This window comes from Pocillopora damicornis, chromosome 12 (genome assembly GCF_964200805.1).
Source record: "Pocillopora damicornis chromosome 12, jaPocDami1.2, whole genome shotgun sequence".
NCBI classification, from domain to species: Eukaryota; Metazoa; Cnidaria; class Anthozoa; order Scleractinia; family Pocilloporidae; genus Pocillopora; species Pocillopora damicornis.
In genome coordinates, this window is record NC_142681.1 from 1 (window position 1) to 27,995 (window position 27,995).

At 37.2% G+C, this 27,995-nt stretch overlaps 5 protein-coding genes across 5 annotated transcripts; 2 read left to right on the forward strand and 3 right to left on the reverse strand.

The window, feature by feature from the left end:
- Positions 1-121: 121 nt before the first annotated feature.
- On the forward strand, positions 122-3,981 carry LOC113671594 (protein FAM133B; the record flags this gene model as incomplete). Its single annotated transcript, XM_089190160.1, is given in 6 exon segments — positions 122-216; positions 589-667; positions 777-857; positions 1,813-1,842; positions 2,341-2,406; positions 3,170-3,981. Coding segments are annotated over 6 exon segments (483 nt in total), but the record flags the coding sequence as incomplete, so codon positions are not given.
- LOC113671494 (dnaJ homolog subfamily C member 27) lies at positions 2,249-9,190 on the reverse strand. The gene is made up of 8 exons (XM_027187706.2): positions 9,049-9,190; positions 7,737-7,802; positions 7,361-7,400; positions 7,064-7,096; positions 6,201-6,277; positions 5,998-6,117; positions 4,957-5,027; positions 2,249-4,140 (listed from the first exon to the last, which is right to left on the reverse strand). The coding sequence occupies exons 1-8, from the start codon at positions 9,115-9,117 to the stop codon at positions 4,002-4,004; spliced, it is 615 nt and encodes a 204-aa protein (XP_027043507.2). The 5' UTR covers positions 9,118-9,190; the 3' UTR covers positions 2,249-4,001.
- Positions 9,116-11,672, forward strand: LOC113671493 (peroxisome assembly protein 12). Its single transcript, XM_027187705.2, has 2 exons — positions 9,116-10,062; positions 10,873-11,672. The coding sequence occupies exons 1-2, from the start codon at positions 9,202-9,204 to the stop codon at positions 11,086-11,088; spliced, it is 1,077 nt and encodes a 358-aa protein (XP_027043506.2). The 5' UTR covers positions 9,116-9,201; the 3' UTR covers positions 11,089-11,672.
- Positions 11,673-12,104: 432 nt separating this feature from the next.
- Positions 12,105-14,062, reverse strand: LOC113671618 (dnaJ homolog subfamily C member 22). Its single transcript, XM_027187864.2, has one exon. It carries the CDS (start codon positions 14,060-14,062, stop codon positions 12,986-12,988), a length of 1,077 nt encoding a protein of 358 aa, XP_027043665.2. The 3' UTR covers positions 12,105-12,985.
- A 325-nt stretch (positions 14,063-14,387) lies between these two features.
- On the reverse strand, positions 14,388-19,174 carry LOC113671578 (leucine-rich repeat-containing protein 47). The gene is made up of 4 exons (XM_027187823.2): positions 18,122-19,174; positions 15,810-16,048; positions 15,389-15,491; positions 14,388-15,131 (listed from the first exon to the last, which is right to left on the reverse strand). Exons 1-4 carry the CDS (start codon positions 19,091-19,093, stop codon positions 14,841-14,843), a joined length of 1,605 nt encoding a protein of 534 aa, XP_027043624.2. The 5' UTR covers positions 19,094-19,174; the 3' UTR covers positions 14,388-14,840.
- Between the last annotated feature and the right edge of the window lie 8,821 nt (positions 19,175-27,995).

The window sequence follows — 27,995 nt, forward strand, 5'->3', positions numbered from 1 at the left end:
GACCTCACTTTTCTTAATCCCATTATAAGTTGAACAAAAACTGGCCAACTATCTTTACTTCTTTGATAATTCAAACCAATTTTTTATAAGGTGCTGAATAAATGATGTTATTATTTACTAGGCATGCATGAATCCCATTGCTATGGCACGAGCAAGAGGGCCAGTGTCTTCTGGACCAACAGTGAGAGATTACCTAAACAGAAATCGACCAACATTGTAAGTGACATCTTGTTGATGTAAACTCTTTTTACAAAAGGGAAAAATCACAAGGATAGAGAAATCCAGATAAAGGGAACATTGTGATACAGGGAAAATCCTGATAACGAAAAAATCCAGATAATAGAAAAATCTGATGATAAAAAAAAAAAATCTGCCAGGATAATCCAGGTTGGTGTGATTAAGGTTTGACTGTATTACAATATACATGTTATTGATGCTTTTGTTCTAGGGGGTCTTTGAGTTGAAAAGATTTCCTTTTGTATCACAGAACCACTCTAAATTAATGCAAACACATTTATTTTCTAAATGCAATAATTTTGTCTTGAACAACATTTATACTCATGTTTGTGCAACTTTAATAAAATGCAGGGAAGAAGTTAAAGAAATGATTAACAAAAAGAAGACAGGTTCAGAGACTCTAGCAGCCTATGAGGAACATCTAAACCAGGTATGGCATTTTGAAACATAACAAAATTACTTTTTATCTGCCCTGGAACATTTCAAATGTAATAATATATTTGAGTCTATTAAAATCCTTGTTTATTACTGATTCTCAGAAATTTAGAAATGAACTAAAGAAAAACAGAGAAAAGCTGTTAGGCAGTTCAGAAGGTTCTTCCAAGACTAGAAGAAAAGAGGTTTGTACACAATGTTTAGCATTCTATCAATTGAAGCTTTTAAGATATGTCTTAACCAGTCAAAACAAAAATAAAATACCGCTAACTTCTACTTATAAGCCCCCCCCCCCCCCCCACTTATCTGTTCCCTGGTTATAGGCCCATCTATCTATAAAAAAAATTACATCAGATCCTAAGTTCCCCTCCCCCCCTGCAGTCATCAGTCCCCCAGTTATAGGCAAATCTGCCTATAAAATAAAATTGAATCTGATTTGAAGTTACCTTCTGATTTTAAGTCCCCCCCTCCACTTATCAGTCCTCCTGCTATAAGTAAATTTACCTGTGAAAAAAGTATCACATCTGATCTTAAGTTTTGCCCCCCACCTATCAGCCTCCCAGTTATGGGCCCAGCTATCTGTAAAAAAAAAAAATCACATCCCACCATAATTCCCCCCACTTTTCAGTCCCCTGGTTGTAAGTCCATCCACCTGTGTTTTAAAATGATATCCATTCTTCAGTTCCCCCCTCCCAACCTATCAGTCCCCTGCTTGTGAGTCCAGCTACCTGTGTTTATATATGATATCTGATCTTAAGTCCCCCCTCCCTACCTATCAGTCCTCGTTATAGGCCCATTTACCTGTAAGAAAAAATTACATTTGACTATATGTCCCTACCCCCCCTCCCCCATGATGTTAGTCTTACTCTCGCTTTTCTAGTTTTGTTGGTGTTGTTAATATTAATTCTGTTTAGAATGTAATAAAATTAATTTTATTTGTTATGACATTTTAAAGCTTAGATATAAACCAGAAAATGCTGTTTTTATCAGCACTCTGTGGCTTGTTTAAAAGCCCTTTTTCAAATCTGGTTGTAAGCCCCCTCGGATATGAGCCCCTGCAATTAAATGACAACATAAAACAAACTTTTATAAGCCAAGGCTCGTAGGCATCAGTTCATAGATTTTAATCTACATTTTCAGAAAAAGAAGTCAAGCAAACGCAAAAAGAGGGTGAGCTATTGTTTCTGATAGTTTGTAGACAAAATGATTTGTCAACACTTACTTGTGCTCTAAGAGAATTAGGTAAGATCAATTACTTTCAGTTGGTTACTTGGCTCTTTAAACTCTTAGCACCTTTACTTTTTTCCCTTCCTTGTGTCAACCAAATTGGAGGCTTAACAGTCAAGGAGGTGACCTGATGATTTTAGCACAAGGGGGGGGGGGGGTTGTGGTTGTGCAAAATGGCACCAGATGGGGTCTATAATTGGCCACAGAATAAACTATAATGGGGTATGTGTTCTCAGAGGCCAGTGGTACATAGCCACCAAAAAGTGACCAAAGTACCCCCAGGGTTTGGGACACACAAAAAAGAGAGCTATGTTTGCATTTTTCATAGTTAAAAGGAAACATGATGATCTTACATTTGACATGACATTTTATTATGATAATAACCAATTGAAAATATTTCCTCTCAACTAAAGAAAGCTTCTTTTCTTGCTTTGGTTTAAGCGTCCTTCTTCATCTTCCTCATCAATGTCAACTTCTGATAACAGTGAATCAGAGGAGGAATATAAGGTCTGTCCTTCAAGTTATGGTAACCATTACATTTTGGGAAAGAGAGGAAGTATGTGAGATAAGGACAGCTCACTGGTTTAACTTTCATGCCAACACCTCCAATTTTTTTTAAACAAAATTTTTAAAAATGTATTAACCCTTTAACTCCCAGATCAAATGTGTAATTCTCCTTACTGTCAACCAGGCAATTCTTAGAATGTTAGTTCAGATAATTTAGTATTGGATCAACTAATTATCCCCAAATCGAAATTTTTCTTCATTCTCATCACTTATCTGGTTGACATTGTATTGATATTGTAATGAGAAATTCTGTCTTGGTCACTTGTGGGAGTTAAATGGTTAAAGAAAGATTGAAGAGACATAATCACAGATAAATAATTGTGCCACTGGTAAACTCTTTCACTCCCATGATCTGAATTGTCAACTCTTTCCTCTGGCTGATAAGTTTGTGCATTCTTATTATCTGTTTGCTGGATAATGTATGGATATTGTGAGGAGAAGTTTAAACAGCACAAATTACAGTTGAAACTGTGACACAGTGGTAAGTAATCATCCATAGGGATTAGCAGGGTGACCAGGAGTTTGAAAAACAACTGCATAATACACAGGGTGATGCCTAATTAAGGTGCAGCTTAATGTAGGTTTGGCTGTAATTTTGATCACCTCCTGTAGTTTTTCTAGAGAATTATAATCACAAGTGCCTTGAGGTATTTACATTTAAAAAATGTTTCTTTTTCTCTTTCTACCAATAAAAATTGTGCAGCAAAGAAAGAAGAGTAAAAAGAGTAGAAAGAAGAGAAAGCAAACTGAGAGTGATGCTTATGAGCCCAGGACTAAAAAGAGAAAAAGGAAACACAGACAAGATAGCAATGAACACTCTTTATCTCCTCCATAGCTATGAGATTATCTCTAACGAAAATAATTTTTACTATGAAACGATAAGTTGCTCCTGTTCTGCTGGATAGTAGTAGATGGACTTGTGAAATGTTGTTTAATGTAAGAAGTCAAATGAAATTTGTGATAGGCAGTGGAAATGATTTGGTATTTTCATCATTTTGATTTCTCATTTGGGGGCAAGGCTCAACAGACAGCCACAGACACAGTATTTATTGTACATGCCTGAATATAAATCATGGTTTGTAGGAAATCATACTTTTAGTCCATTCACAGACTAATACCTCTGTTTAGTAATCAAAGAAACCAAACCATGTTAGTTCTCTACTTTTTAGCAACAGTTTATCTGTCAAACAATGTTAATGAGATATTAAGTCCAAAAAGGAAAACAAAAACTACATTGCTGTACTTATAGGCTAAGATGATTTAAATTTTTTGTTATTATTTGATGTATTTGAACTCTTCCCAGTTAATGTACATAGCACATCATATCGTGCTGAAGACCTTCCGACAAATATTTCTCAACAGAAACAACTGTAAAAATCAAGCTTTAAAGGGTGTGAAGTTTCTGAGTAGTTTTTGTTCAAAGGTTTTGTTGTCATTTTAGAGCAGGTTTTATAGTGACAATACAACGAGATGTAGTACTATAGTGTTAAACAAATAAATATGTTATATACAGAACTCATTCTTGTTGATTTGTTTTATTTGTGTTTACTTGAACTTTGCTCAGCACTAACAACTGGCTTGGCCTTCACTAGCTTCCCTTCTGCTACTGCTGCTAGCACTCCACTAAACATATCCTGAACACCTTGGCCTGTGGCCGCAGATGTTTCATAATACCTGAAAAATAGGATTGTCATACTTTGACCAAATGCCTTACATACTGCACACCCTGACATCAGTATGCAAGTTCTCCATACTGTTTTAAATATTTTTTTATGGTATTAATAAGGAGAATTTGTCTAACAATCAGGAGCCTCTTGAGTTTGCCATCATTTCCTTTATTTTCATGACCTTTTTGTTTGATTCAGGGGTAATACTAAAGGAAGAAATTAGATGCTCATCACTTAAAGGGTTAATCAACACAGAATAATACAAGATGATTTGGTTTTATCAGATGAGCTTATAATTCAAGACAAATTGGCCAACAATGAGAGTTTCTAAAGCTGACATTTCAAACATAAAACATTAGTCAGAGTGAGGGAAAAATAGAAACATATCCCCTTTATTAAGAATATTACAGTCTTGTTGACTGCCAATTTCTGGGATGCATCAGCTGAACTGACCATGTGGGTAAAAAAAATTTTTACAACTTAAAAAAAAAAAGACATTTTTAACCACACCTGCAGCTGATTTTGTGAACATTTGGTTTTTCAGTTGAGACTGGGAGCTTTAATTGCTTTGATCATAGTTATTTATGAATGAAATCTTCTTAACAGAGGACAAATGTTAAGGCATTGAACAACAGCCTCTGTTTTTTTTCTTTTTAAACAGGAAATAAAGGTTTGTGTGGTTATAAATTTTTTTTATGGTTTTGATAAACTGAGATGGTGAAAAAAATGTGACTTTTTGTTTCAGTAACTTATGTGAGATATCTGTAATTCATCAATCATGAAAAAAAATTAAAATAAAATATCAATTGAGATGTATACAAACCGTAAGTCACGTGACTTGGCCCATCTCTGCCCATCTTTGCTACTTATAACTCTTTTAGAGGAAAGATCAGTCTGTGATAGAAAACAAACATCTCTCAGTAACTGATGAGAACACTGCAAGGACCTCATGTTTACACCCTCACAACACTATGCATATTCTCCATGCTGTTCTCTACACTTTCAAAGAAGATTGAGAGGAGAATTTGTTTGATAATCGAAAGTTTCTTTAGTTGGTGATCATTTCCTTGAGTATTGTGACCCAGTGTGTCCTTCAGTGGTAATGTTGTAAGGAAAAATTATATACTAATTACTTGTAGGGGTCAATGGGTCAACTGTCATAATTAACTGAGACAGAATTTCTCCACAGAATAACATTACAATATCAAGTAGGAAAGTGCTGAGGATAAGGGAAAAATATCAATTAGGGGATTATTAGTTGATTTAATGCCAAATTCTCAGAAGAAGAAGAAGAATGAGAAGAATTACTAATGATCTTGGGTGTGAAAGTGTTAAACACAAAGCCCAGTAAACAGTAGGTACTAAAGAGAAAATACAAAAGATAGTCTTTCTCCCGTCACCTCTTGAGGAGTAGTAATTCCTCAATGAGTGCATAATAAAACTGTAGCAAGCTTCAGAAAATTAAATACTCTCTTCTCTACTCATCATTAAGTTCATAATAAAATACAATACACAAACCCTAGTTTACAATCCTTCACCAAGATCTGATGGTTTGGAGCTCCCTGTCCAGAGATCTCACCTTACCCACAGATATTCTAGCTTTATGATATTGCTTGAAAAATTCATAATCTATAGAATACTATTAGTATCAAAATTTCTGTCCCCTGATATGTGTTCTTTCCATCCACTGTATCTATTTGGCTTCTTTGCTATGTCACTAAATTCCTTTTTAGTTGTTGAAAAATTTGTATATAAGTGTATTAAGTTATAATCCTGTAATTATTGATTGATAACTTGTTTATTGTAGTAAACGTTTTATGGCAAATAAATAAATAATAAATGTACATAAGAATCAATGTTTTACCTTGTTAGCCACCACAGCTACTATTGCTTGTTTGCCTCCATTACTAATAAACTCCTGCATCCAATAGTCCAGAGAGTCAAACGACAGCTTGTTTGTAACATCAAACACCAGAATACAGGCCTAAAAATTAGTACCAATTACATTTATATTGATTTTTCTTGAACTGAGGTCAGAAAAAAGCCATTAAGAAACAATGGACAAACCTGTGTTTGGCCATACAGTTCTACTCTAATTTCATCATAATCTGTATGACCTCCAAAATCCCAGAAGTTAATTCTGTCTGAAAAAAGGAGAGATCACAGGTAACTTATTAAGAGCAGTCCATGTTTAAAAGATATATATTAAATAATGCAAAAATTTTAAAAAGTGGTATCATGTTCTTTCTTTTTTTCATTCAAAGAAGTCTATGGTAGGAAATTATGTCATTGCAAAGCACATGCACACATAGAAGCAGAAGGGTCATTTTACTGTCTCCAGTTATATTCTGCTACTGCATATCTTTCTATCACATTAATCTTAAAGTGAAAGCTTTGAACCCTTTAAACCCTAAGAGTGACTAGTATCTAATTTCTCCTTACAATATCACCTCTGAATCATACATTAGGGTCAAGAGAATAAAGGAAAGATATCCAACTAAAGAGGCTCCTAGTGTTCAACAAATTCTCCAGGTCAGCATCTTAGGAAATGTCTAGAGGACAGTGTGGAGAATATGCATACTGATGATAAGGTGTAGAAGGTTAAGGGTTGCACCCTAAGATACAGCAAATTATTTCAATCTGGGCTATTTATAAAACTTTGAATTTAACGAGAACTGAGGGAAAGCACTCACTTTTTTCCTTTATACTCAACCATTAATACAAAAGATCAGTTTTATGTTTCTTTCTAATGAATTGTTTTTGCTTTGGTTTTGCCCACACACTCAACTTTGGTGTTGAAAAAGATTTTTCATCCCAATTTCCATCAAGAGGCAATGTGGCTCAGAAAACCACTTGGCCAAGAGACATATATTTTCATGTAATTGACACTGTGAGATATCACAATAGAGCAATAGAGTTGGTTTACTTACAGTCAACGTTGTTGATTTTGTGCAGCTTGAAGCCTAGATAGTTATAAAAAATATGAAGATCATATGCTCATTATGATACAACCACGCTTGGTGTGATATAGCTCATACTAGCTCAAATCAAGAATTCAAGTCCCAGACCAACACTCAGGGTCTTGAAGTAATTGAGAAGAATGTGCTGCCTTTATTAGACATTCTAGTTATTGTTTATACAGCTGAACTGGGCCACACTGTCTGAATATCATTAATAAATAAATAAACAAGCCAAAAAGACTGGGTTAAGAAGGAGTTTTAACTCACCATAATCAACTCCTACAGTTGGGTGGTAACTTTTTGAAAACTAAAGAGAGGAAACAGAAGTGAAAGGATTCTTACTGAGATCAGTTTTGAAGCTGCTGTTCATGAACACAAAGTTTGTAGTTTTTCCTGTTTTGCACATGTTTTCCATCAAATGAAAACTGAATAAAATTATAAAGATGTATAGTATATCATATATTGTAAATGGTTTTACAAAACATGATTATATACAGCAGAACCTCATTAACCCAAGTCAGTCAACTCAAACCCCCAACTAACTCAAACAAGATGATTTTCCTTGGATAAGAACCAATTTTGTCTTCCCTGGAAGTTTAAGTTAGTGCAGTTCTTCTGCAAACAAGGAAACTTGTTGATATACCTTTTTCTCACAAAAGTTCTTGACAAGGCAGGTCTTCCCTACGCCATCATTTCCTATTCCTACAACCTAAAAGAAATCAGAGCTAATGTGTGAGAATTGAAGATATTCACATAGGACTACGAACAGAATTTAATTGTTACTGTTCCTATTGTCCAGATGCAGTGTTGTTGTGACACTCATCAAAATGTGGGGCATTAAATCTACTTTCTGTCATCAATTATATTTTCAATGATACAACCATGCAGAAGCAGGTTGCAGGTAAAGAAAAGTTTTCTCTATTAATCTCCTGCCTAAACAGTAATGTATACAGTCAAACCTGTTTTATACACCTCTGTATTAAGTGGTCACCCTGCATTAAGTGGTACATTTTCAAAGTCCACCAATTGCTTCCCCTTTATCACTGTAATTTACACTCTATTGAGCAGTCACCTCTATAAAGCGGTTGTGGTCACCCTTTACTAAGTCCCAACGGCCTGTTTGTATTGTTTTCCACCTTAATAGTATGGTCACTTGAAGTACAACCACTCTGATAGAACTAAGAATAATCTATTAAGTGAAATTAAATCCATCTTTATCTCTTTATCTCTTCATCTACCTGACCCTAAGCAAGTAGTATTTTTTAACCAAGCTTTTGTGGTCAATTATGGCAAAACATGGCATCTCTTATGGTTTTTATATATAATACTCCTATTCTGTGGAACCTGTATTAGGCCGTCAACCTGTATTAAGCGGTCATTCCCCCTGGTTGACTGCTTAATTAACCCTTTAAACCTTAAGAGTGACTAGCATCAAATTTCTCCCTACAGTATCACCCCTGAATCACATGTTTTGGTCATGAGAATAAAGGAAATGATCACCAATGAAAGAAGCTTTTGATTGGTAAACAAATTCTCCTTTTCAGCACCTTAGGAAATGTATGAAGAGCAGTATGGAGAATATGCATACTGATGCTAGGGTGTAAAGGGTTAAGACAGGTTCGACTGTATTAGTAAACAATGTGATCCTGTAATGAATATGGGTACCAGGGCTAGAAAGAGATATTTTCAGTTGAGTCAGTAACCCTAAAATCGGTAAGGGTTCGAGGAATTAAAGATTTATCATAAAACGTTAACGAAACGACTTATGATCGGTTCGCTCATGTCTCATGAGAGGTAAGCGAACTGGTCGTCAGCGGAACGACCGTAATTCGTTTAAGACATCAGTAATCTTGGTTGCACTTGAAATTCCGAGACTAGCTCAGCTACGACACAAACCATTCGATGAGACTGAAGAATTACAGAGATAGAAGAAAAAGTTAAAAGGAAATTTTTACCTTTATCCAGAACAAAGATCCAGCAATCTCTTGCACAGACTTTGTCAAGTGCCCTGCCTTTCGCTCCATCAACACATCATCGACTCACTCGGTTACTTCTCGGTTACTCGGTCTTTTGAAGTCACCTGGTTACCCAGTCGCTCTAACTTCAATATGGCGGAATTTGCAGCCCATTTGAACCAAGGCACTTTGAACGCTCAACCAACAATATTTGAGATAGTCGCCCAAGAATCTATGGCATCAGTGCTAAGACCGGCTGTTATTTATGCGTTGAAAGTGCTGGCAAGTTCTAATCCTGACAGATGGGGCTGGATTTGGCGTTTCGGAGACGAACTTCACCTATGTTTAGAATATATTCTCCAGAGTCACTATTTAAGGAACTTTGAAGGTTCAATATCTGAACATTTTTATGGGCTCAAAAGAGTTAGCAGAACCCCTAATAACAATGCCGATGATAAACTATCAAGTTTGCAGAGATATTTGTCTTTATTAATGTTAGTGGTACTTCCATATGCTAAACTTAAAGTTGATCAGCTGTTTGAAAGATTAAGAGAAGAGTATGTTACTGGTTCATTGTCCTCCCATCCAGCCAGGAAGCGGTTGTATTTTCTGCACCTCAAGAGAATATTTATTTACTTGTATCCCTTCTTGCATTGCGCGTGGGAATCGATCTTTTTGTGTTATTACATGCTGTATATCTTTAGAGTCTCTGGAGTTCACTCTCCTTTACTTCATATTGTGGGAATCTCTTTACAAAGATTCACACAACGAGACATTGTCGTGCACAATCTGCAGAGAAGTCTTCCTACAGTTCCTTACAGACAGAATATGGTTAAACAAATACTGGCCATTCCATGCTCAGTTACAAGGCTGCTATCATCAGTGTTAGCCAATGGTCTTCCTATTGCTGTGTTTTCACTTAAATTCATAGAGTGGTGGTATTCAAGTGACAATAGAAGTGCTGTTCAGTCAGTAATGCAGTTACCAGTTCCCTCTCCACCAACCCAGCCTAAGGTAGGTTGTCTCAGAGGTATTTAATTTGGAGCATTTATGTAGAAGGAAGGTTTGATATTCATGAGATATGTTGATATCTGAATTTGCATGGCAGTTTATTCTCAGAGAAGCCAAAGTGTTTGGCAAGGTGAAAGAGAGGAGGTAAATGAGGCTTGTTTGATTGTACAAAACATGATGATTACAGCTTTTAGCCTGGCACTCGAATGATCCCAAAACTCGATAATATTTTGTAGCTTGAGACATCTGTAAATCTGATTACCGACCTTTCAAACTACCAAAGAGCCCTCTCAACTCAAACTCTCAAGGGAAAGGAAAATGCTTTGAGTTACCAGGGCTTGAGATAATGGGAGTAGTGTATTTCAGTTATCCTGTTTGGGAGTTAGCAGGGCTCTATTGTGCTCACCCTTTTTTGGTGGGTTCAAGTTAACTGAGTTTTAGTTAATGGCATGATATGGTAAAGTTCTGGAGAAACTGTGGTGCTGGCTTGGTGGGGAAGTATAACAAGATCATTGAGTTTTATCAACTGAGTTGATGATGTAAATTGGCCACTGTAAAGAGTTTCCAAGCTAACATTTCAAGCATTAGCCCTTCTTCGGAGCAAAATACAAAGGGCTAGCAATTTAAACATCAGCTTAGAACCTCTTTGCAGTGGCCAATTTACGTTATCAACTCAATTGAAAACAAAATTATCTTAATGAGTTTGAGTTAGTGGGGTTCTGATGTACTCATCACTTTTGTTGTAGGTGGAAGTGAACTGAGTTTGAGTAAGCAGGGTTCTACTGTACTCATCATTTTTGTTATTGTTGACAGCCTGCCCAATATGGTGTCCAACTCCCTCCACATCCAGCTCAGTGTCCACTGTGTAAGAGAGTTCGCACCAATCCTACAGCATTATCTTCCTCTGGTTATGTTTTTTGCTACCCTTGTATCCACAAATACCTCAATCAACATGGATGCTGTCCAGTCACACATTTGCCAAGTGCATCAAAGCAACTTGTCAGGCTTTATGTTGATATTGTAAACTAAAAAAAAATACCAGTTTTTCACAGAGTGAAAGAAATTTAAAGTCCTTTTCTTCTGATAGAATTTTGGGCAAATTTTTCCCAGTCACACCCAGTTCTCAATTATCATTAGAGACTGAAACAAGTTATTTAACCTGTTACACCCTAACATTAGTATACATATTCTCCAAACAGTTCTTCTTTCTTTTTGTATGGTGCTGACAAGGAGAATTTGTCTAACAATCAAGAGCTTCTTTAGTTGGTGAATCATTTTCTTTTGCACAATCTTAACATGTGATTCAGGGGTGATATTGTGAGGAGAAATTAGATGCTAGTCACTCTAAGGGTACAAAGGGTTAAAAATGCTGTCATATGGAAAGTTAGTTTTCTTTGAATTGCTGCAAAAATAATGACTTGTCGAGTTAAGTTCTGCTTGTTTATTATCAAAGTTTTAACTTTTTTTCTAATTTAACTTCACTTAGCCCAATTAATTTCATGATTTTAAGAATTCTTTTTTTCAGTGATGGGCTGCACGAAGTCACTAACTTCTTTTATGTATTAAGGAAAACAAACCACACTCTTCAATAAAATGTTACTGGTGCACCAAAACCTTGTTATTTTCACTTTAAGGATTGAAATAAACATCAACACTAGTTTCCCTTTATCTTTTAACTCTATTAGCAATTACAACATATTTTGAAAAAGGGAAAGCTTTCAATCAGTTTTTTCAGACTTGCATCCAATGACATAATTTTCCACAAATTCTAGACAGTCACTCCGCAGCCTGGTCCATGCTCTTGTTTTGTAGCCCAGAACAAACAAAGTTATCATCTAACAACTGCCTTTGGTTCTTCCCACACATCTGCCAGTGTTAGCCAAGTTCTCATAAGCCAACTTTGTATCATCGGAGTCAAGGAAATTTTATCTAACGGTCAGCTACATTACTTTTACACGCTTTATTTAAAAATTGCAGGGTGTAGACTGAAGTAGATTTAATTCTGATTGTTTAAAAAAGTTTTGCCTGGCCAAAGAAGAGCACACTTTGTAAACCTCTTAATTTTATTGATCATTTGAGATTGGCAATGTTTGACAGTCAATTCATCTTTACTTCCTTGCTTGGTAAACAGATTTAGTTCATCTCTAGTGATCAAGCCTAAATATAATTTCTATGAACATACCTCTTCAGACAAAATTAGAATATTTTCAATGCCCAAGGGTAAGGACTTTCCAAATGTCCATCTCTAAAACCACTGTCATATTGTCTATGAGTGAAATTAACAGAAATGTTTGGATGATGTTGAAATACATCAAAAATAAAAAAAAACGTCTACAACATCTGCATGCATTTTCAGCCACAAGGAAAATAATCTGCACTGCACTTATTACAGTACTTGGTAATTATTTATGTTGGAGTTATCATTTCTCTTTAAGAAAGAAAAAGATAAGCCTCTACGTACATAACACCCTCTCCTCAATTCAGTGGGAAAAAAAAACAATATACCTACCACAGTAACTCAGAATAGTGAAATGAAGATGGTAGCCATCATTTCATGGAAACAGGATAACATGGTTCACACTATATACTGGTGGTTGTAGTACATGTAACTTTAGAAATGTGTACTTTATTTTTCTCAAACTATCATTTTTTCTGTGTTGTCAGTTATGGCATAGCTCATCACCATAAAAATGCAATAAATAACCTGCATAAAAAATGTATGTAAGTGCTACCTTAAATTACCTTTAGAAGTAATAATTTATAAATAGGGAGTATTGGAGTAAGATTTTCTAGCAGGTGGTAAAAGAATCACAGATCACCACCCATTATTGTTATCAATAGTTTGTAGTTTAACCACCTGTTGCTCATTGTCATGTTTCTATGGAATCTAAAATATAAATTGCACTTGGCAATAAACTAATTTTCTCTAATATTCTTCATGACCGTGTTGATCGAATTCACCTCTTGTTCTGGTGTTTTTAGAAGCTCTTTTTGTTTTGAGTTTCGAAAGAATTTCATAAGCTTCTTGAATTTCCATGAATTTTTGTTGGGCTTCTTCTTTGTTGTTTAGATTTTTGTCTGGATGCCACTTTACTGCAAGTTTCTTGTATCTTCGTTTTATTTCCTCTTGAGTTGCATCTTCTGTTAGCCCTAGGACACGATAAGCGTTCTTTTCTCCCCTGGGATCCAACGCTTTAACAAACTCGTCGTAGAAATTGTCCCAGCCGTTCTTCTGACCTTCTTCATAAAGACCCCAAAATACTTCCTTGAATTCGAGCCACACCGGTGAATTGAAGAAGTGATTTATAGCGTCACGTAACTTTACAGTTTCTCCATCTTCTGTTGTGACTTGTGCATTGAAATAGAGGAACGATCCCCACAGGGAACAAATAATTAAGCCGCCAATCGCCAAGTACTGTAGCCGCTTGCATAAGGTCTTGCCCTGCGGTTTCTCCTTCCTAAACTGGCGGCGGTTTTGGAAAAATATGGCAGCAACTAGAGCCAAATACATTGCACCAGCCTCGTCCCCAGTAAGATATGTCAAAGCTATATTAGCAATAAAAGCTCCCATCAAAGGATATTTAAAATCTCCCCTCTCTCGACCAATGTTTCCAACGAGATAAACACCAACGGCGACCCCAAGAGGTACCAACAACGCCGGAAGCCATTTCGCCTCCTCAGGTATCGCTAGTCGAACTAATATGCCGTAAAAATATCCTACAAGCATTTGTCCTGAAAATCTGGTTACACTAAATGCTGGTTCTCCCCTAAGCTTTATCTTTCTTTTGAGTTCTTCAACGAAAAAACGTTCTTCGTTGGCATCGTCAACATATTCTGGAATACGCCAAAGGTCGCGAAACCATCCCAGGCCAAATACACCTCCGATTGTTGACCACCAGATAAATGCTTGGATATCTCGACCCAAATATAAATGATGCAGACCGAGCCATCCCCATATGAGCCAGATAATATACGTTAGTAATAAACTCTTTTGGTTCGCCATAGAGTTTGCTGTTCTTCAGCAAAATTACCAAGATTGTGGCGGTTACTACGAAGGGACGGAAGTGAACAGAAGGGCAAATCACTTGGCGGCGTTTGATTGGTTACCGGACGTTTGTAATATGGCTGTCTGTGACTTGCCAGTGCGCGGCCTGGGGATGAATCAAAGATAAGAACGCGCAAGACTAGGTCATTGCCGTTTCGGTTTTTTTAGGTTATCGTTATCTTTTTTAATAAGGCGAAATTTACGAGCATTTCTCCTGTTTCAGAGAGTGGGTGAGGAGGGCAGATTACAGTCACTCCATACACTCTAAATATTCCACCTCTAATGATTTTCGACGGCTTTAATGTCATTTCTGATGTTTACAATCCGTCTCCAATAATCTCCGTCCTAAGCAATCTTTACAAAAAACATTTATCTACTTGGTTTGCCCTTACAGGACCAAACCGAACCATATAGTAGTCATTAAGAAAAACTACCCAACACCAAAAATGGATTCAGTAAGGGGGGGTGTTCATACTAAGCCAACAGAGAAAGGGCTAATTTATTATTGCCTTTGAGGCAAATGGTTGAATTTAAAGTTTAAAGTTAGTGGTTCAAATGGGTTGTGTCCTCGTGTACCGTTACACAAAGGAACGAAACATTAACGAACTGCGTCACAACTCCATGTATGGATATGAAAACAATAGGAATTCCCCCGTGTACCGGTACACCAAGACAGCCCCTACAAATGAGACAACACCCTTTTCTACATGTCCATATCTTGTTACATAATCGTTTCCTAAACTTTTTCTGGTCGAATAACTTTGACTGACTCAAACTGCAGGTCAACTCTTGATGGATAAACAACTCTGAGTTGTCCATCACTGCCTAATACTCTAACTTGTTCGATAACAAGCTCTTGGTTTGACAAGGAAGTTGCACATTCTACATCATCAACCAAAGTGTTGGCCTCCGAAAACAAACCAACTTCCAGCATCATCTTAATTAGACTGTCCATTACAGTCTTGCAAGTTTCAAGACTGACTGGTGATGTTACCTCCAGGAGTACATCAATCTTTTTTCCTGTTATCTGCAATTATATATTAGTTATATAATTAGTTATATGAATAAGTCTAACATCTTGGGAAAAAGGTTCATGTCTCATGGCATATAGCAATGATACAAACAAACATCCTTGAAAAATTTGATTAAAATGGGATAAGCAAGAATGACTCTAATGGGGTTCCTCTCCTCATCATCTGTACACAACACACCGGAAAACAAAGAAAGGGCACTTCTACCAAGTGTACACCAATGTTGTATGTATGACCTGATGGGGCTCTTTACCTTACTCTGGTCACAGTTAGTAACTGGAGGCAGAGACACAACAGCTCTACTTGAGTCTCTTAATACAGCATATGACTCTGCTCCTTCAATGAGAGTAAGATACCTATTGCAAGAAACACATAAAGATGATGTCAGTGCGAGAGTTGCCACTGTACACTGCATTTACAAGCCAGTCAAAAGCATGTTGCTGCATAATAGTTAGGTAAACCCTCTTTCAGTAACCATCCCATCCATTTCTATAGGCTATTTATTCATCTTTTTAAAATAGTAACAAAATCAGTTACAAATATCTGAAGAAGCCCTGTTTATAGAGCTACATAGATAACATCCTGTAAGAAGCAGAAAAATTTTGTGATTCAACATTTATCTTTTAAAAAGATAAACTCGGAGTTGTTGTTAATAACAGGAAATAAAATCATACTTAAAAAGTCCAGTTTTATATGGATTTCTTTTTGTTTTCTGTTTTTGTCTCATGGCTTCTGCTCTTAGGTCTGTTATCAGCTGTTCAGCAGTTATTTCCTCTTGTCTTCCCAGAGGCACCAGCTGAATATCACCTGGAGGGCAAGCTTCATATTCCAGGGGGAATGCTAAAGGTGCTATGTCATGTGTGGCAATTGTAGCTGATGTTCTATGGTCACAAATGCTTTCATGAAGTTTGGTCTGTTAGTAGGCAAGAGAGAGAATGTTACTTGATCATAAAGGTACAGAATGTAGCATTCAAAAAGTTATAAAACCTAGGGAAGTAACTTCTAGAGTAAACTTCAAGTTTGTATTTGATTTGATTGCATACTAATCACTCAGATCTGGTAAATACACAATTTATTTTATAACATCCTCCTTAACTTCAGATTTTAAAATATTGTTAACAAAATTATTATGGAAAAAACAAAACATATTCTACCTTATTAGAGAATATATTGAGATAGCTTGAGAATGTATGGATAATACCATAGTTATTCGGTTATAAGGCGCACTCGGCTATAAGACGCACCCCCAATTCGGCAACTTCATTATTGCATGTTTTCAAACTGAAAATATCGCTAAAATACTTGGTTATAAGGCACACCGTTGTTTGGGGAGTAAAGATCAGTCAAGTTTATTGTAAATTCTTTCATAAACTTACAAAAAAGTGAAAAAGTCGTGTATTGATTATAGTTTACTGTTAATTAACAAAAGCAGATTTGTCGCACACACGACCACGCACACAAACAAAAGCCTTGATTAAACAAGAATTAACATACCGCCGAGAATGCAGGTCTCAGTGCACAAAAAAGGCTGGATGGATGAAGAAGGTATTTATCTCTTCGCTTGTTTATTTTCATTTTGTTTTGTGACGTATCAAATTACTGAGCACGTGCTTTCAAGCACGTATCATATCTATGCAAATTTGACTTCGCTCGTCTTTTCAGAACCACCATATTTATAAAAGTCAATGACCGACACTGTGTATCCTTTTATTTGCTTGAAATCGTACCAGTAACTGTGATTAAAAAAAATTGTTTCGGGAAAATATTCGCCTATAAGACGCACCCAAACATTGCCGGTAATTTTAGTAGAAATTAGGAATTTCTTGAAAAAAATGGTGCACCTTATAACTGAATAACTACGGTAGGTTGGTATGTCTCAATCAAGATGATGTTGTGTGGATTCATTACTGATCGCCAGATTGAAACAGCCTAGGGTTTTATTTTAGACACTCAGAAACTTCTGTTGATCAAAATTCATTTGCAACACTTTTGGCAGTGAGGAAAAACAACACTTATGGCACTTGAATATTGCAACATGGGAAATAACCTGGCTTACAGAAATCTAGAAAAAAAAAGCTGTTTAGAGTACGGAAATCAACCTTACAAAGTGATGAACATTCAAAGGAACAATACAATGCTGCCAAGGTAATAGCTGATGAAAATACCAACAAGGCAGCCGTCTGGGACTAAAATACAGACTCTTCTTTTTCCATCCCAGTTCAAGCTCATGACAATTTTTTAACTTCCTCCTTAAGCAAGAGAGAGGGAGGGAGAGAAAGTGTGGAGGGAATGTCCAGACATAAAACAGGCACTAACAGCATCTCAAGTGCAGGCAGAAAAGTAAGAACTGCTGAAAGTCAAAGGTATAGAAAACCACCATGGTGTCAAAATCAACTTCTTTTCAGTCAAAGAAGTTGACCACAAATGTGAATGAGTTCTGCCATGTTTTGCTTTGTTATTGCTGGCTTTGACAAATTTAGCCTATTCCTAACCTAACAGCCTAGCTAATTAAATAAAGTTTTTTTTAAGAAACACCTCTCCTTTGTTAACAGTGTCTGTGGTTTGAGGCTAGAATATTAATCTAACAAAAGAGTAAACAGGCTAATGGGACAAAAAGACATTTTCATGGCTAATGGCAATCCAGCCATCATCAAGACACTGACCAAACATCATATTTTTCACTATGAAAAGGTTCTAGATAGTAAATTTTAGCTTTTTACCTGGTAAACAAGCATTTAAGAAGGATCAGACTGACTACAAACCTGCCCCTGAGTATAACACTGGTTTTACCACATCCAATAATTCTCAAATTATTAATCAGGGCCTACCCAAGCTATCACATATAACCCCATAGGATACTCTTAATTGCCCAAATTAAAACCAAACATCAACTTTCAGATAAGTCTTGTTTAATTTCTAGCTGGTTATTAGCCATCATGACCTCACACTTGGTCAATAACTCTTTTGTATAACTGTGAAGAGGTACCTGAATATTGATGAACTTTTTATAGGCATCCGCATCAATAAGATCCAAATTCCTCACCACTGCACATACAATATAAGGTCGCACAACCTTAACACTTGATTGAGAAACAACCTTAAACTCTTCACTGTGCATAACTCTGACCACTGGGCTGAAAAATTGTGCCTCAGCCTGGTCCGCACTAACTTCATTATCAGCTCCCTCGCTGACCTTTCTACTTCTCCCTTTTTTCCCTCCTTTTTTCCCAGCTTTCACTTTCTCACTTCTTGTTGCGATGTAATCTAAAACTGCCTTGGTTGAACATTGTTTGATAACCTTCAAAAGTCTCCTGTCCTGAATCGAGTTGTCTTGCAAGTGAAGATCTTTCAGCTTAAGACAGTCCGTCAATTCTGAAGGAAGAAGTTCAATCTTATTTGCATTCAAGGACAGCACCTTGAGAGCTGGCAGTTTTGAGATATTACCACTAATGTTGCTGATCTGGTTGTAAGAAGCGATGATTTCCGACAGATGTTCCAGTTCGTATATTCCATCCGGCAGTTCTTTCAGTTGATTATGACTGATGTCAACTCGTTTCAGACTTGTGAGAAGTGCAAAACTCGGCAGTTCAGTTAGTTGGTTGCAATTCAAATTCAATGACTGAAGCAAATTCAGTTCTGTCAGTGTTGTCGGAAGCTTTTGCAACTTGTTGTCCGATAAGTCAAGGTGCTTAAGTTCCTTGAGCAATCCTATGGAAGCTGGTAATTCTTTTAAGCTATTTTTGTGCAAATCCAGTGTCTTTAATTTCAACAGTTGCCCTAATTCGACCGGAAGCGAAAGCAACGTTGTGTTCGATATTTGTAGAAAATTGAGAAAGGTCAACTCGAAAATATCCTTGTCCAGGCCACTTTTATCGATCCTCTCGGAAACAGTAGCACCACTCAGAACTAGTTCATACCTATGTTCATCGGCGGCTTGCTTAACCTCAGGCCAGCCCATCTTTTGTCCTCCCTTCAATCATGAAAGTCGCCTCGAAACGCGGCCGAGTTGTGTTACACAGGCCTCCTCTCATTATCGAGTGATGAAGAGAGAGGGCCCTGGGAACTCCCTTCACAGGATACCACTGACATCGAAGCATGCGGCCAAGCACTGCTTAATTTCTTTCTTGACATCGGTTTCATTGGGACACCAAGCGGCTGCGCAAAGGAACTTTTGAATCCTTTTAAAAACCACAGGGTTTCAATTTCGTATTTTTACTGGTCATAAAAATTAAAAACGTATAATCCCGTATCACGCACTGACCCCTTCCCTACCTCCGCCTCTTCTAAAATTTCCCTCTCTCTCTCTTTCAACTTTTGGCTTCGTAGCTCAGTTGTTACTTATGCTGTCACAGCGGGATACACAAAACCCAAGGATTCTCGAAACCTTGTGAGAGGTCTAAAAAGGATTTGGCAGTCATTATCGGTACATGACCACTTACAAACCTCTCGCAGGCAAGCGTTCCTCTAGACCTCAAACTTATTTGCGGAAGAAGAAACACTCTTAGTGACGAGCTTATAAACAGGGCCTTGGGCTTGATGTTCTTATTTCTTATGAAGCCTAAAAATGATCATATGATGTTTTCACATTCAAAAGCATATGGTTGCACTAAATCAATGAGGACGTGACCGGGAAAAGTATTTTTTTGCTGTGATGTGATGTGTCAAGTTGGTTTCCACATACTGTGCGACTTCCAAATACTATAAACCTAGTGCATTGAAAATCACTAAATCGCCAGATCCCTTAATCGCTTAACGAATTTTCTGTGGGTCATTTCGTAGAAATCTGAGGTTGGAATATACGCACAGGGGCTACGATCTCATTAATGTGTCTTACGCTAGTATCAACGTATAATAATCTTTCTCTAAGCTTCTACTAACCTTATGAAAGAGTTCTTTAGCAACAAAACGAACTGAAACATGCAAGTCGAGCCTGTAGACAATTTGCATTGGAAGCGGAGGAACAGGCCAGGGCAAGAAGTGATTACCTGATGTGTACCTGATTGTGTTTATACCACCGATGATTGATACTTACGTAAAACGGCATAAAAACTACACAACTTGGCAGGAGTCTGAAATTGCATCAAAGTGTTGGGACGTCAGGGGGACAGATAGCTTGAGCAACTGAACTCGATGAGAGAAGAGTACCAGAAGTCTTGGATCATAATAGCTTCTTGTTTAATGTACCCCTGCCTACTCAACGTCTACTAACTTCACCAACAATTCCAACTTTCACTACTATTGCCAAAAAGCTCAGCACTTATATTATCATTTGGTTGTGTTTTCTTAACTATGCGAGGTAGATGAACATGTAGCCACGTATATAGCACATATAGCGCAGTAACGGCTAACTTTGAGATAATCTAAAGGGCTAAGAATACACTCACAGATGTGAACCTCGCGCTAATAGAAAGTCCAAAAGTTTCATGCAAATTAAGCGCTTAAAATCGCGTCTATATTTGGTAAACATTTAACCAGCGGATAGCGATTTATCCGGTAAATAGCACCACCTAACCTTTGAGCAACCGAGGCCTGGCGGATAGCACAAGGTTTAATTTTTCTTATAAGTTTTGTCGATCATTTTATTATCATTTCAACCGTGACTAAACAGAAAAAAAGACAACTATTTAAAGCCCGTAAAAAATAATAGTTATGGCTTATTTCACATCATATTCTGCTATTTTGATAGAGGGATCGTCTTAATGCGAGCGACTACGACAAAAATTGAAGTTTTGTTACTTCCTTTTCAGTTTCTACATTTGGTGCAAAACTTTTGTACTCATTGCGAGGCCCTTCTGTATTTTGTCTTGGAAGAAAAACGAGAACCCAGATGTTAATTTGCCGTTTGCGTTTCACCACAACAAAATGTGCTTCTAATGAATGGTGCTAATAAGAAAAATCGTGCGCGCTAAAAACCCGTGCAGTTAGACGAGCCATTCAGGGAAGAGCTCAATGACCCACGACGAACGACTACGACAAAAATTAAAGTCCTGTTACTTCCCTTTCAGTTTCTGCATTTTGTGCAAAACTTTTGTACTCTTTGTGTGACTGCCAACAAAGTCAGGTTTCAACACGCGAACGCTTTAAGATTTATTTGCATTTGTGGCTAAAAAGAAACAAGTAATTACAAATTATTACGAGGGAGAAGGAATAGGAAAACGCAAAACAACAGAGGAAATAAAATTGAAAAAGGAAAGACACTAACAAACGTTGTGTGACTTGTGAGCATGAAGGACAGAAAAACTAAAAGATGATCGCAGCAAAGGGATCGATGTTAACCTTATGCACTCTGATACTCCTATGTTCAATTGTTTTTCTGAGAAATTTTTACGAAAGAAATTAAACAAAGCAGAATTATGCGAAAAAATCTAACAGAATACAAATCGCCGTGAGCGAAAAGAATGCGAAAAGAATACGAAAAATGTGCGTGCATGTAATCAGGAACATAAATGGAAAGAAATCACTAACTGGGAATGCCGCAGTATCACTTGTGAGGCCCTTCTGTATTTTGTCTTGGAAGAAAAATGAGGGAACGCAGATGTTAATTTGCCGTTTGCGTTTACCACAACAAAATGTGTCTCTAATGAATAGTGCTAATTAGAAAAATCGTGCGCGCTAAAAACCCGTGCAGTTAGACGAGCCATTCAGGGAAGAGCTCAACAACCCGCGTGCACGCATAAGTTTTAAAAGGCGCACTTTTGAAATTATCACAAGCATAGAGAAATTCTACTTCAGTGATCAATTCTTGTCACAATTTTAGCTACTACACAGTGTTTTCTCCCTTGGAAGCCCTCTTTCATTTCTCGTTTGGTCAAACTTAACATCACGTATCATTTCTGGCAACGGACGGAAGCAGGTAAGTGTTTATCGACGCTTATAGAAACATGTAAAACTGTGTAAACTAACTCTAAGAGAAGCTGAGCCATGTACAAATTCAAGAAGAGCTCCAGATCGAAGCTTCGTTTTATTTAATTCTTGAATTCTTTCCAGTCGCTCGTATTTCCGCCCAGAATGTAATTTAATAACTTAGCACTAGAAATTCTATTGCGTAATTCTTTTTTGCAAAATTGGCTTCTTTGAAATTCTTCTTTGAAACTGTTGTCGCGCGGAGGGTAAAATTTCCGCAAAACCCCATCCTACATTATGCATTCAGTTCTTGAACAGAGAAAACAATGACAAAAACAATACATTTCCATTGGGAAAACAGATTTGTTTTACAATAGTACGGGGCTGTGCGGAAACTTTACCGCACGGAGTACCATTTCTAATCTTTCATCTTCTTTGCTGAAATTCCGCGTTAACAATGTAGAGAAAGCGTGGTTCGTGCTCTTAAATTTTAATTAGTTACAAGTTTGAAGCGAAACTCAGTGTTTTAAGTAATCAAAATTAATTTTGATAGTTAGTATATCTAAAGCTTGCTCCTAGAGGCACTAGGTTTGAACATTGTGCGTAATATAGAGATGACGAGTGAATTAAGGAAATATTTCAGTCGACTTCCCAGGCAGATTCCGAGAATTTTCTTCGTCTCAACCCTTAAATTCCAAGATCAGATCGTCAATTCTCCCTTTGACTGCCAAACATGTCCTTCCAATTAGTTACAAGAATTTGATATCATATCAAGATAACAACATCTAGGAGATAAATTTGAGTATTCTCACTTCCTGTTTGCTGGATAATGTATAAATAATAGAGGGAGAAGTTACATTTTAATCACTTCTTAGACTTAAAAGAGTTAACTGCTTGTTATGAAAAGTGAAAAATTAAGTTCACACTACTGTTTTTTTCTTTTTAATCGAAACATCTGAATGGTAAAAATGTCAGTAATACGGGTTTTAATCAAAGAAGGTTTGTAAATTTCCGATATGTTAGACGAAAGGGTTATAATAAGCGATAACATTTAATTTGCCTGTTTGTTTGCTTCTTTTCTTTTCAAATGAAGTGATAATCTGCAAACGTTTAAATTTAATTCTACAATAAGATTCTCCAAATTTCACAAGGGAAAATTAAGGTACGCCTCGATGTTTACTCACCATGACTCCAGATGAAACTGATATTTGACAACATGAAGGGGGCTTCGTTCTCACACAAAAGTAATTTTTTTTTGTAATCTTGAAAACCGAGGGATTACTGACATTTAATTTCTCGTTATATTATCACCCCTTAATCACAAATTAAGCTCACACACATAAGAGGAAATGAAATAATCACCAACAAACGAAGCTCATGATAAACACGTTCTCCCTAAGAAATGTATAGAGAACAGAATTGACAATAAAAACACTGATGTATAGATGTGAAGGGAACAGTTTTTCCAATCTTGTTACTCCCGAAGGTTACTCTGGAAAAATGACTTAAATTTATCGCATGTTGACCAACCAAGTTTTGCAATGTTTCAGTAAAAAGTATCTAACAGAAAATTCCTATTCAGTTCTTCTAACATGTGCAATGGTTGCGAACTCAGAATATGATTATTTTGCAATGTTTTCCCCTTCACAAGGGGCCACGATGTTTTTACGTATCATTTATTTCACCTAAATATCCACAATATCTTTCTCATTTAGACTTGTACGACACACTCCAGTCCAAACACCGCTCAGTCCATTCTAGTGCAGCTAATCCAGATCACTTAACCTAAGTCCCTCTCACTTCATTTCAGAGTCCAGTTCATTGTGCATTTGGTCCAAAAATCAGCATCCAGCTCCATGCAGTCCAGTACGACCCGCTCCAGTCCTCGCCATTCCTTTCCATATGGTCCAGTCCATCATCACAAGACAAGTGCTGACTCTTGCTACCGGCATAACTCGCTTATCGACGGGAAAGCGTGGTGAAGAAAAGGGCCGACGCTTCTCTTCCCTTCTGCTGTATACGCGGAGGCTGGGAACAGAACAGTGAGAAGACGCTGATGTCCAGCTGGTTAGTAAGATTCTTTGTGAGTTGGGATGAAAAAAAGGGTTAATAGATAGTGCACTGGTCAAACCATAAAATCCAAATTCTGCTAAAAGTTGTCGCACTTCTGATTCGGCTCAAAGTAGTTAAAGCTTAGTTTGCGGGTCCCCTTGAGGTTGGGCGAGGTCCCCCCTCCAAATCTTCTTCTCTAGGTTTTTTCTTTCAATCGAATACTGTTCGGCATATTTTCGGTTTGGATCGTTTCTTCTTCGTCACTTCTTTAGGTTGTCACAATATCGGCTTCGTTTATACTTCGGCTATTCATCAAGAGGTCTTTCGGTGTTCATCAGTTGCTCATCGACTTTAGCGCACGTCTTCCCCCACTGTTACTTCGACTGCGACCGATTACATTTTCAGTTTAACTTGATTGAGAGGATCTTAAACACTGTGATCGAGTAAGACTGTTTTTTCTACTACTAAGTTGAAAAAAGTTTGCCTCGAAGGTTAAGCTAGATTTTAACGTTGTGATTGGAAATCGGATTTAAGCAATTCAGCTAGGACAGCAAATTAGAATTGCGAATTAGCCTTTGAGAAAAGATTATGTATGCATTGATGAAAATTAAGATCGTGTTTCTTTCGGAGTTCGCCTTCACCTTCGGTTCGAATTTCACTTCGGCTTCTCGTTCAGCCTTTCAAAACTTGTTCGGATTTTCAGTTCGGAAAACAAAGGCAGTGGGAAACTACTGAGAATTGTTAGCAAGTTGATATAAAAATGAAAGCACCGTCTGGGACACTATGGGTGTTCTAATTATCAAGGTGTCGGCATTACTGACACGGAACATTCTGAGTTTTGTGGACGTCCAATTCTTCGTCTAGGGTGCGCGTCCCCTCCTGCTGGGTTCTGTGAAGTAATTTCGAAAAATCTAAGTTAATTTATTGATGTTATGTGGTATTATAAATTAAATGCTTGACCCGATTGTCCCTGTGTTCTTTCTTAATTTTTGGGACACACAAATTTATGAGATTTTTTTTTCCGCGGCGCCCAAGAATTCAATTAAGATGCGAGCGTCGTGTCTTTTCTTTATTATGAAACTATTTTTTGATCTCACTAACGCAATTTTAACTGCAGGAGCTTTATACTGACCTTTTCGGAGGCTTGAATTGCCAATTTCGGGGCATTTGCTCGAATCGTTATTGTTACAATGACTTTCCTATTCGCCAATTAAGAGGCCCCAGAAGCAAAGTCATCTTGGTGTTAACTGTGCGTTCGCCCATTTTCGAAGGGTTTGATTGGTTGTCTTACATTAAGCGATAGTCATCCATTGACGAGTGCAAAGGATTTCAAAACTTAACTCTGTCCATTTTCGGGGACTCGCCAAAACTTTTTAACATTTTTACTTTGAATTTCCCATACCTGCGGATCAACATACGCCCGTTTTCAGAGGCTGTACATCACTGAGACGGTAAGTAAAGAATTATTATAATTTTGACATATTGATCTGTCTAAGATGAGTTTCTTCGCTTAATAATGTGATAAGAGTAAACATGATAATTTGAAATAAACAAAAACAATTGATCACTAAAAGATAAATTAATAACTGATGACATTGATTAATTCTTAAAAAACTAAAGAAAAGATGACTTAATAGGGAGATCAATAATATATAAATAAACTGATATATAAAGAAGTTTATTAATAGATAAATTGATAAATAGATAAATACAATTTTATCGTATGGTCTATGTATCGACGATCTTTTTGCAGAATATTAAAATACAGTACCACGTTGTCTTAAAAGTTTGCAAGTATTTTTTCTCACAAGACTCAGTTTTCCTAAGACACCAGCTGACCTTTGGAAAGACACAAGCAATCACAAGGTCGCTAGTGATTCATGGCTGAATTTGCAACACTGGGATATCAGTAGAGTAGGACTGGAATGGATAATCGTAACAACAAGCTGAGCAACAGCTGCGAGGAGAATCTAAAACTAGGACATTTAAATTTCTGAGTAATGAATTAAAGGCTAGTCGAAGCGGATTGTCTTCCTCTTACAAAACTACTACATAGTATAGTGTAGTATTGAAGTTAAGGCTGGGATATCAGTAGAGGAGGACTGGAGTGCTTCACGAAGAGATGGCCGTAACAACAAGCTGAGCTACAACAGCGACGAGAATCCAAAGCTAGGACATAACTACAGGTATGTTAAATTTCTGAGTAATGGATATTTAGTATACTTTAGTCTAGTCCAGTGTAGGAGCTAACGTCGTCTCGAGTTTGCCAGAATTAATATGAAAGAAGAGCGAGCCTTTCCTTCAATTTAAGAGCTTGAGACATTTTAAATTTCTGCAGCTCAAGTTAAGTCCATTTTCAGCGTCTAGTCTAGTGTAGGAGTTAAGGTTGTCTCGAGTTTGCCAGAATTAATATAAAAGAAGAGCGGGCCTTTTTTCCATTTTAGAGCTTGAGATATTTTAACTTTCTGCAACTCAAGATAAGCTCATTTTCACCATGATCTCGTGGCTCAGTTCGGATCAGAGAAGAACTGGAGTGCGTCATAAAAAGAGAGCCATAACAACAAGCTGAGCTACAATAGCGAGGAGAATCCAACGCTAGGACATAGCCACAGCTACGTTAAATTTCTGAGTAATAGATTATTGGCTATTCGAAGCGGATTATCTTCCTCTTACAAAAGTACTACATAGTACAGTAAAGTATCTTACTGAATTTTAAGATGGGATATCGGTAGAGAAGGACTGGAGTGCTTCACGAAAAAATGGCCATAACAACAAGCTGAGCTACAACAGCGTGGAAAATCCAAAGCTAGGACATAACTACAGGTATGTTAGATTTCTGAGTAATGGAAGTATAGTATAGTTAGGTCTAGTCAAGTGGAGGAGCTAAAGTCGTCTCGAGTTTTCCAGAATTAATATATAGGAAAGGGCAGGCCTTTTTTACGATTTAAGAGCGTGAGACATTTTAAATTTTGCAGCTCAAGAGAAACCCATTTTTAGCTGCTTCGCATCACTGAAAAGGTAAGTAAAGAATTATAACAATGTGATACTAACCTGTGTAAGATGGGTTCGTTGGCTTCGTAGAAAAACCCTGATCCGTGGCATAAAGCAGTTGGAGGAAAAAGTTATGGTCGATCAGCAATACAGGTCATCTGAAAGAGGTAAGGCCAGCATGTTTTGCTTGCAACAAGTTGTTCGATTCTTTTTCAGCATGACCTCGTGGCTCACTTCGGATCACGTCATAAACATCAAGCGCTTCACAGGTAACATGTAATCATTTTAGCGCATTAGATCATATCTACATGTATTTTCCGCTATATAAGTAATAAATAATTATTATTATCATTTGTAAGAATTATTCTTCTGGACTATCTGAAATTTTGTGTTTACAGAACTTTTTAGGTGGTTTCCTGATTAATTGGTTTAATGACAACGTTTCACAATGTGACGTGTTTGATATTTCAACACCTTTTTTCTCTTAACAGTTTTCTGTTTTCAGTGGAGAAAGACAAGTATTTTCAAACGAGGCCCAATCAACAGATGACAATTAACTGTAAGTATTCAATTATGGGACAAATTAAGGACAACAATCTTTCAGTTTCATTTCACGTGGAATGCAGTTCGGTGCAGATCAGTCTAGCGAGGTGCAGTGACTGTCATGTATGGTACTTTCCAGTGCAATCCAGGGTAGTGCAGTCTGGTGAAGTCAAGCTCAGACTAAGACAGTCCAGTCCAGTGAAGTGCAGTGCCGTCCAGTTCAGTCTTCTGAAGTGCTGTCCGGCTCAGTCCAGTCCAGTCCAGTCCAGTCCACTGATGTACGGTCCAGTCCATTCAGTGAAATCTGCGCCCGTCCAGTCCAATTCCAATTCATTCCCTTCTAGCTAAGTACATTTCAATCCAGCGTAGGCCAGGTCCATACAAGTCAACAACAGCAGTCGAGTCTAGTCCAGTCAATTGCAGTGCAGAGC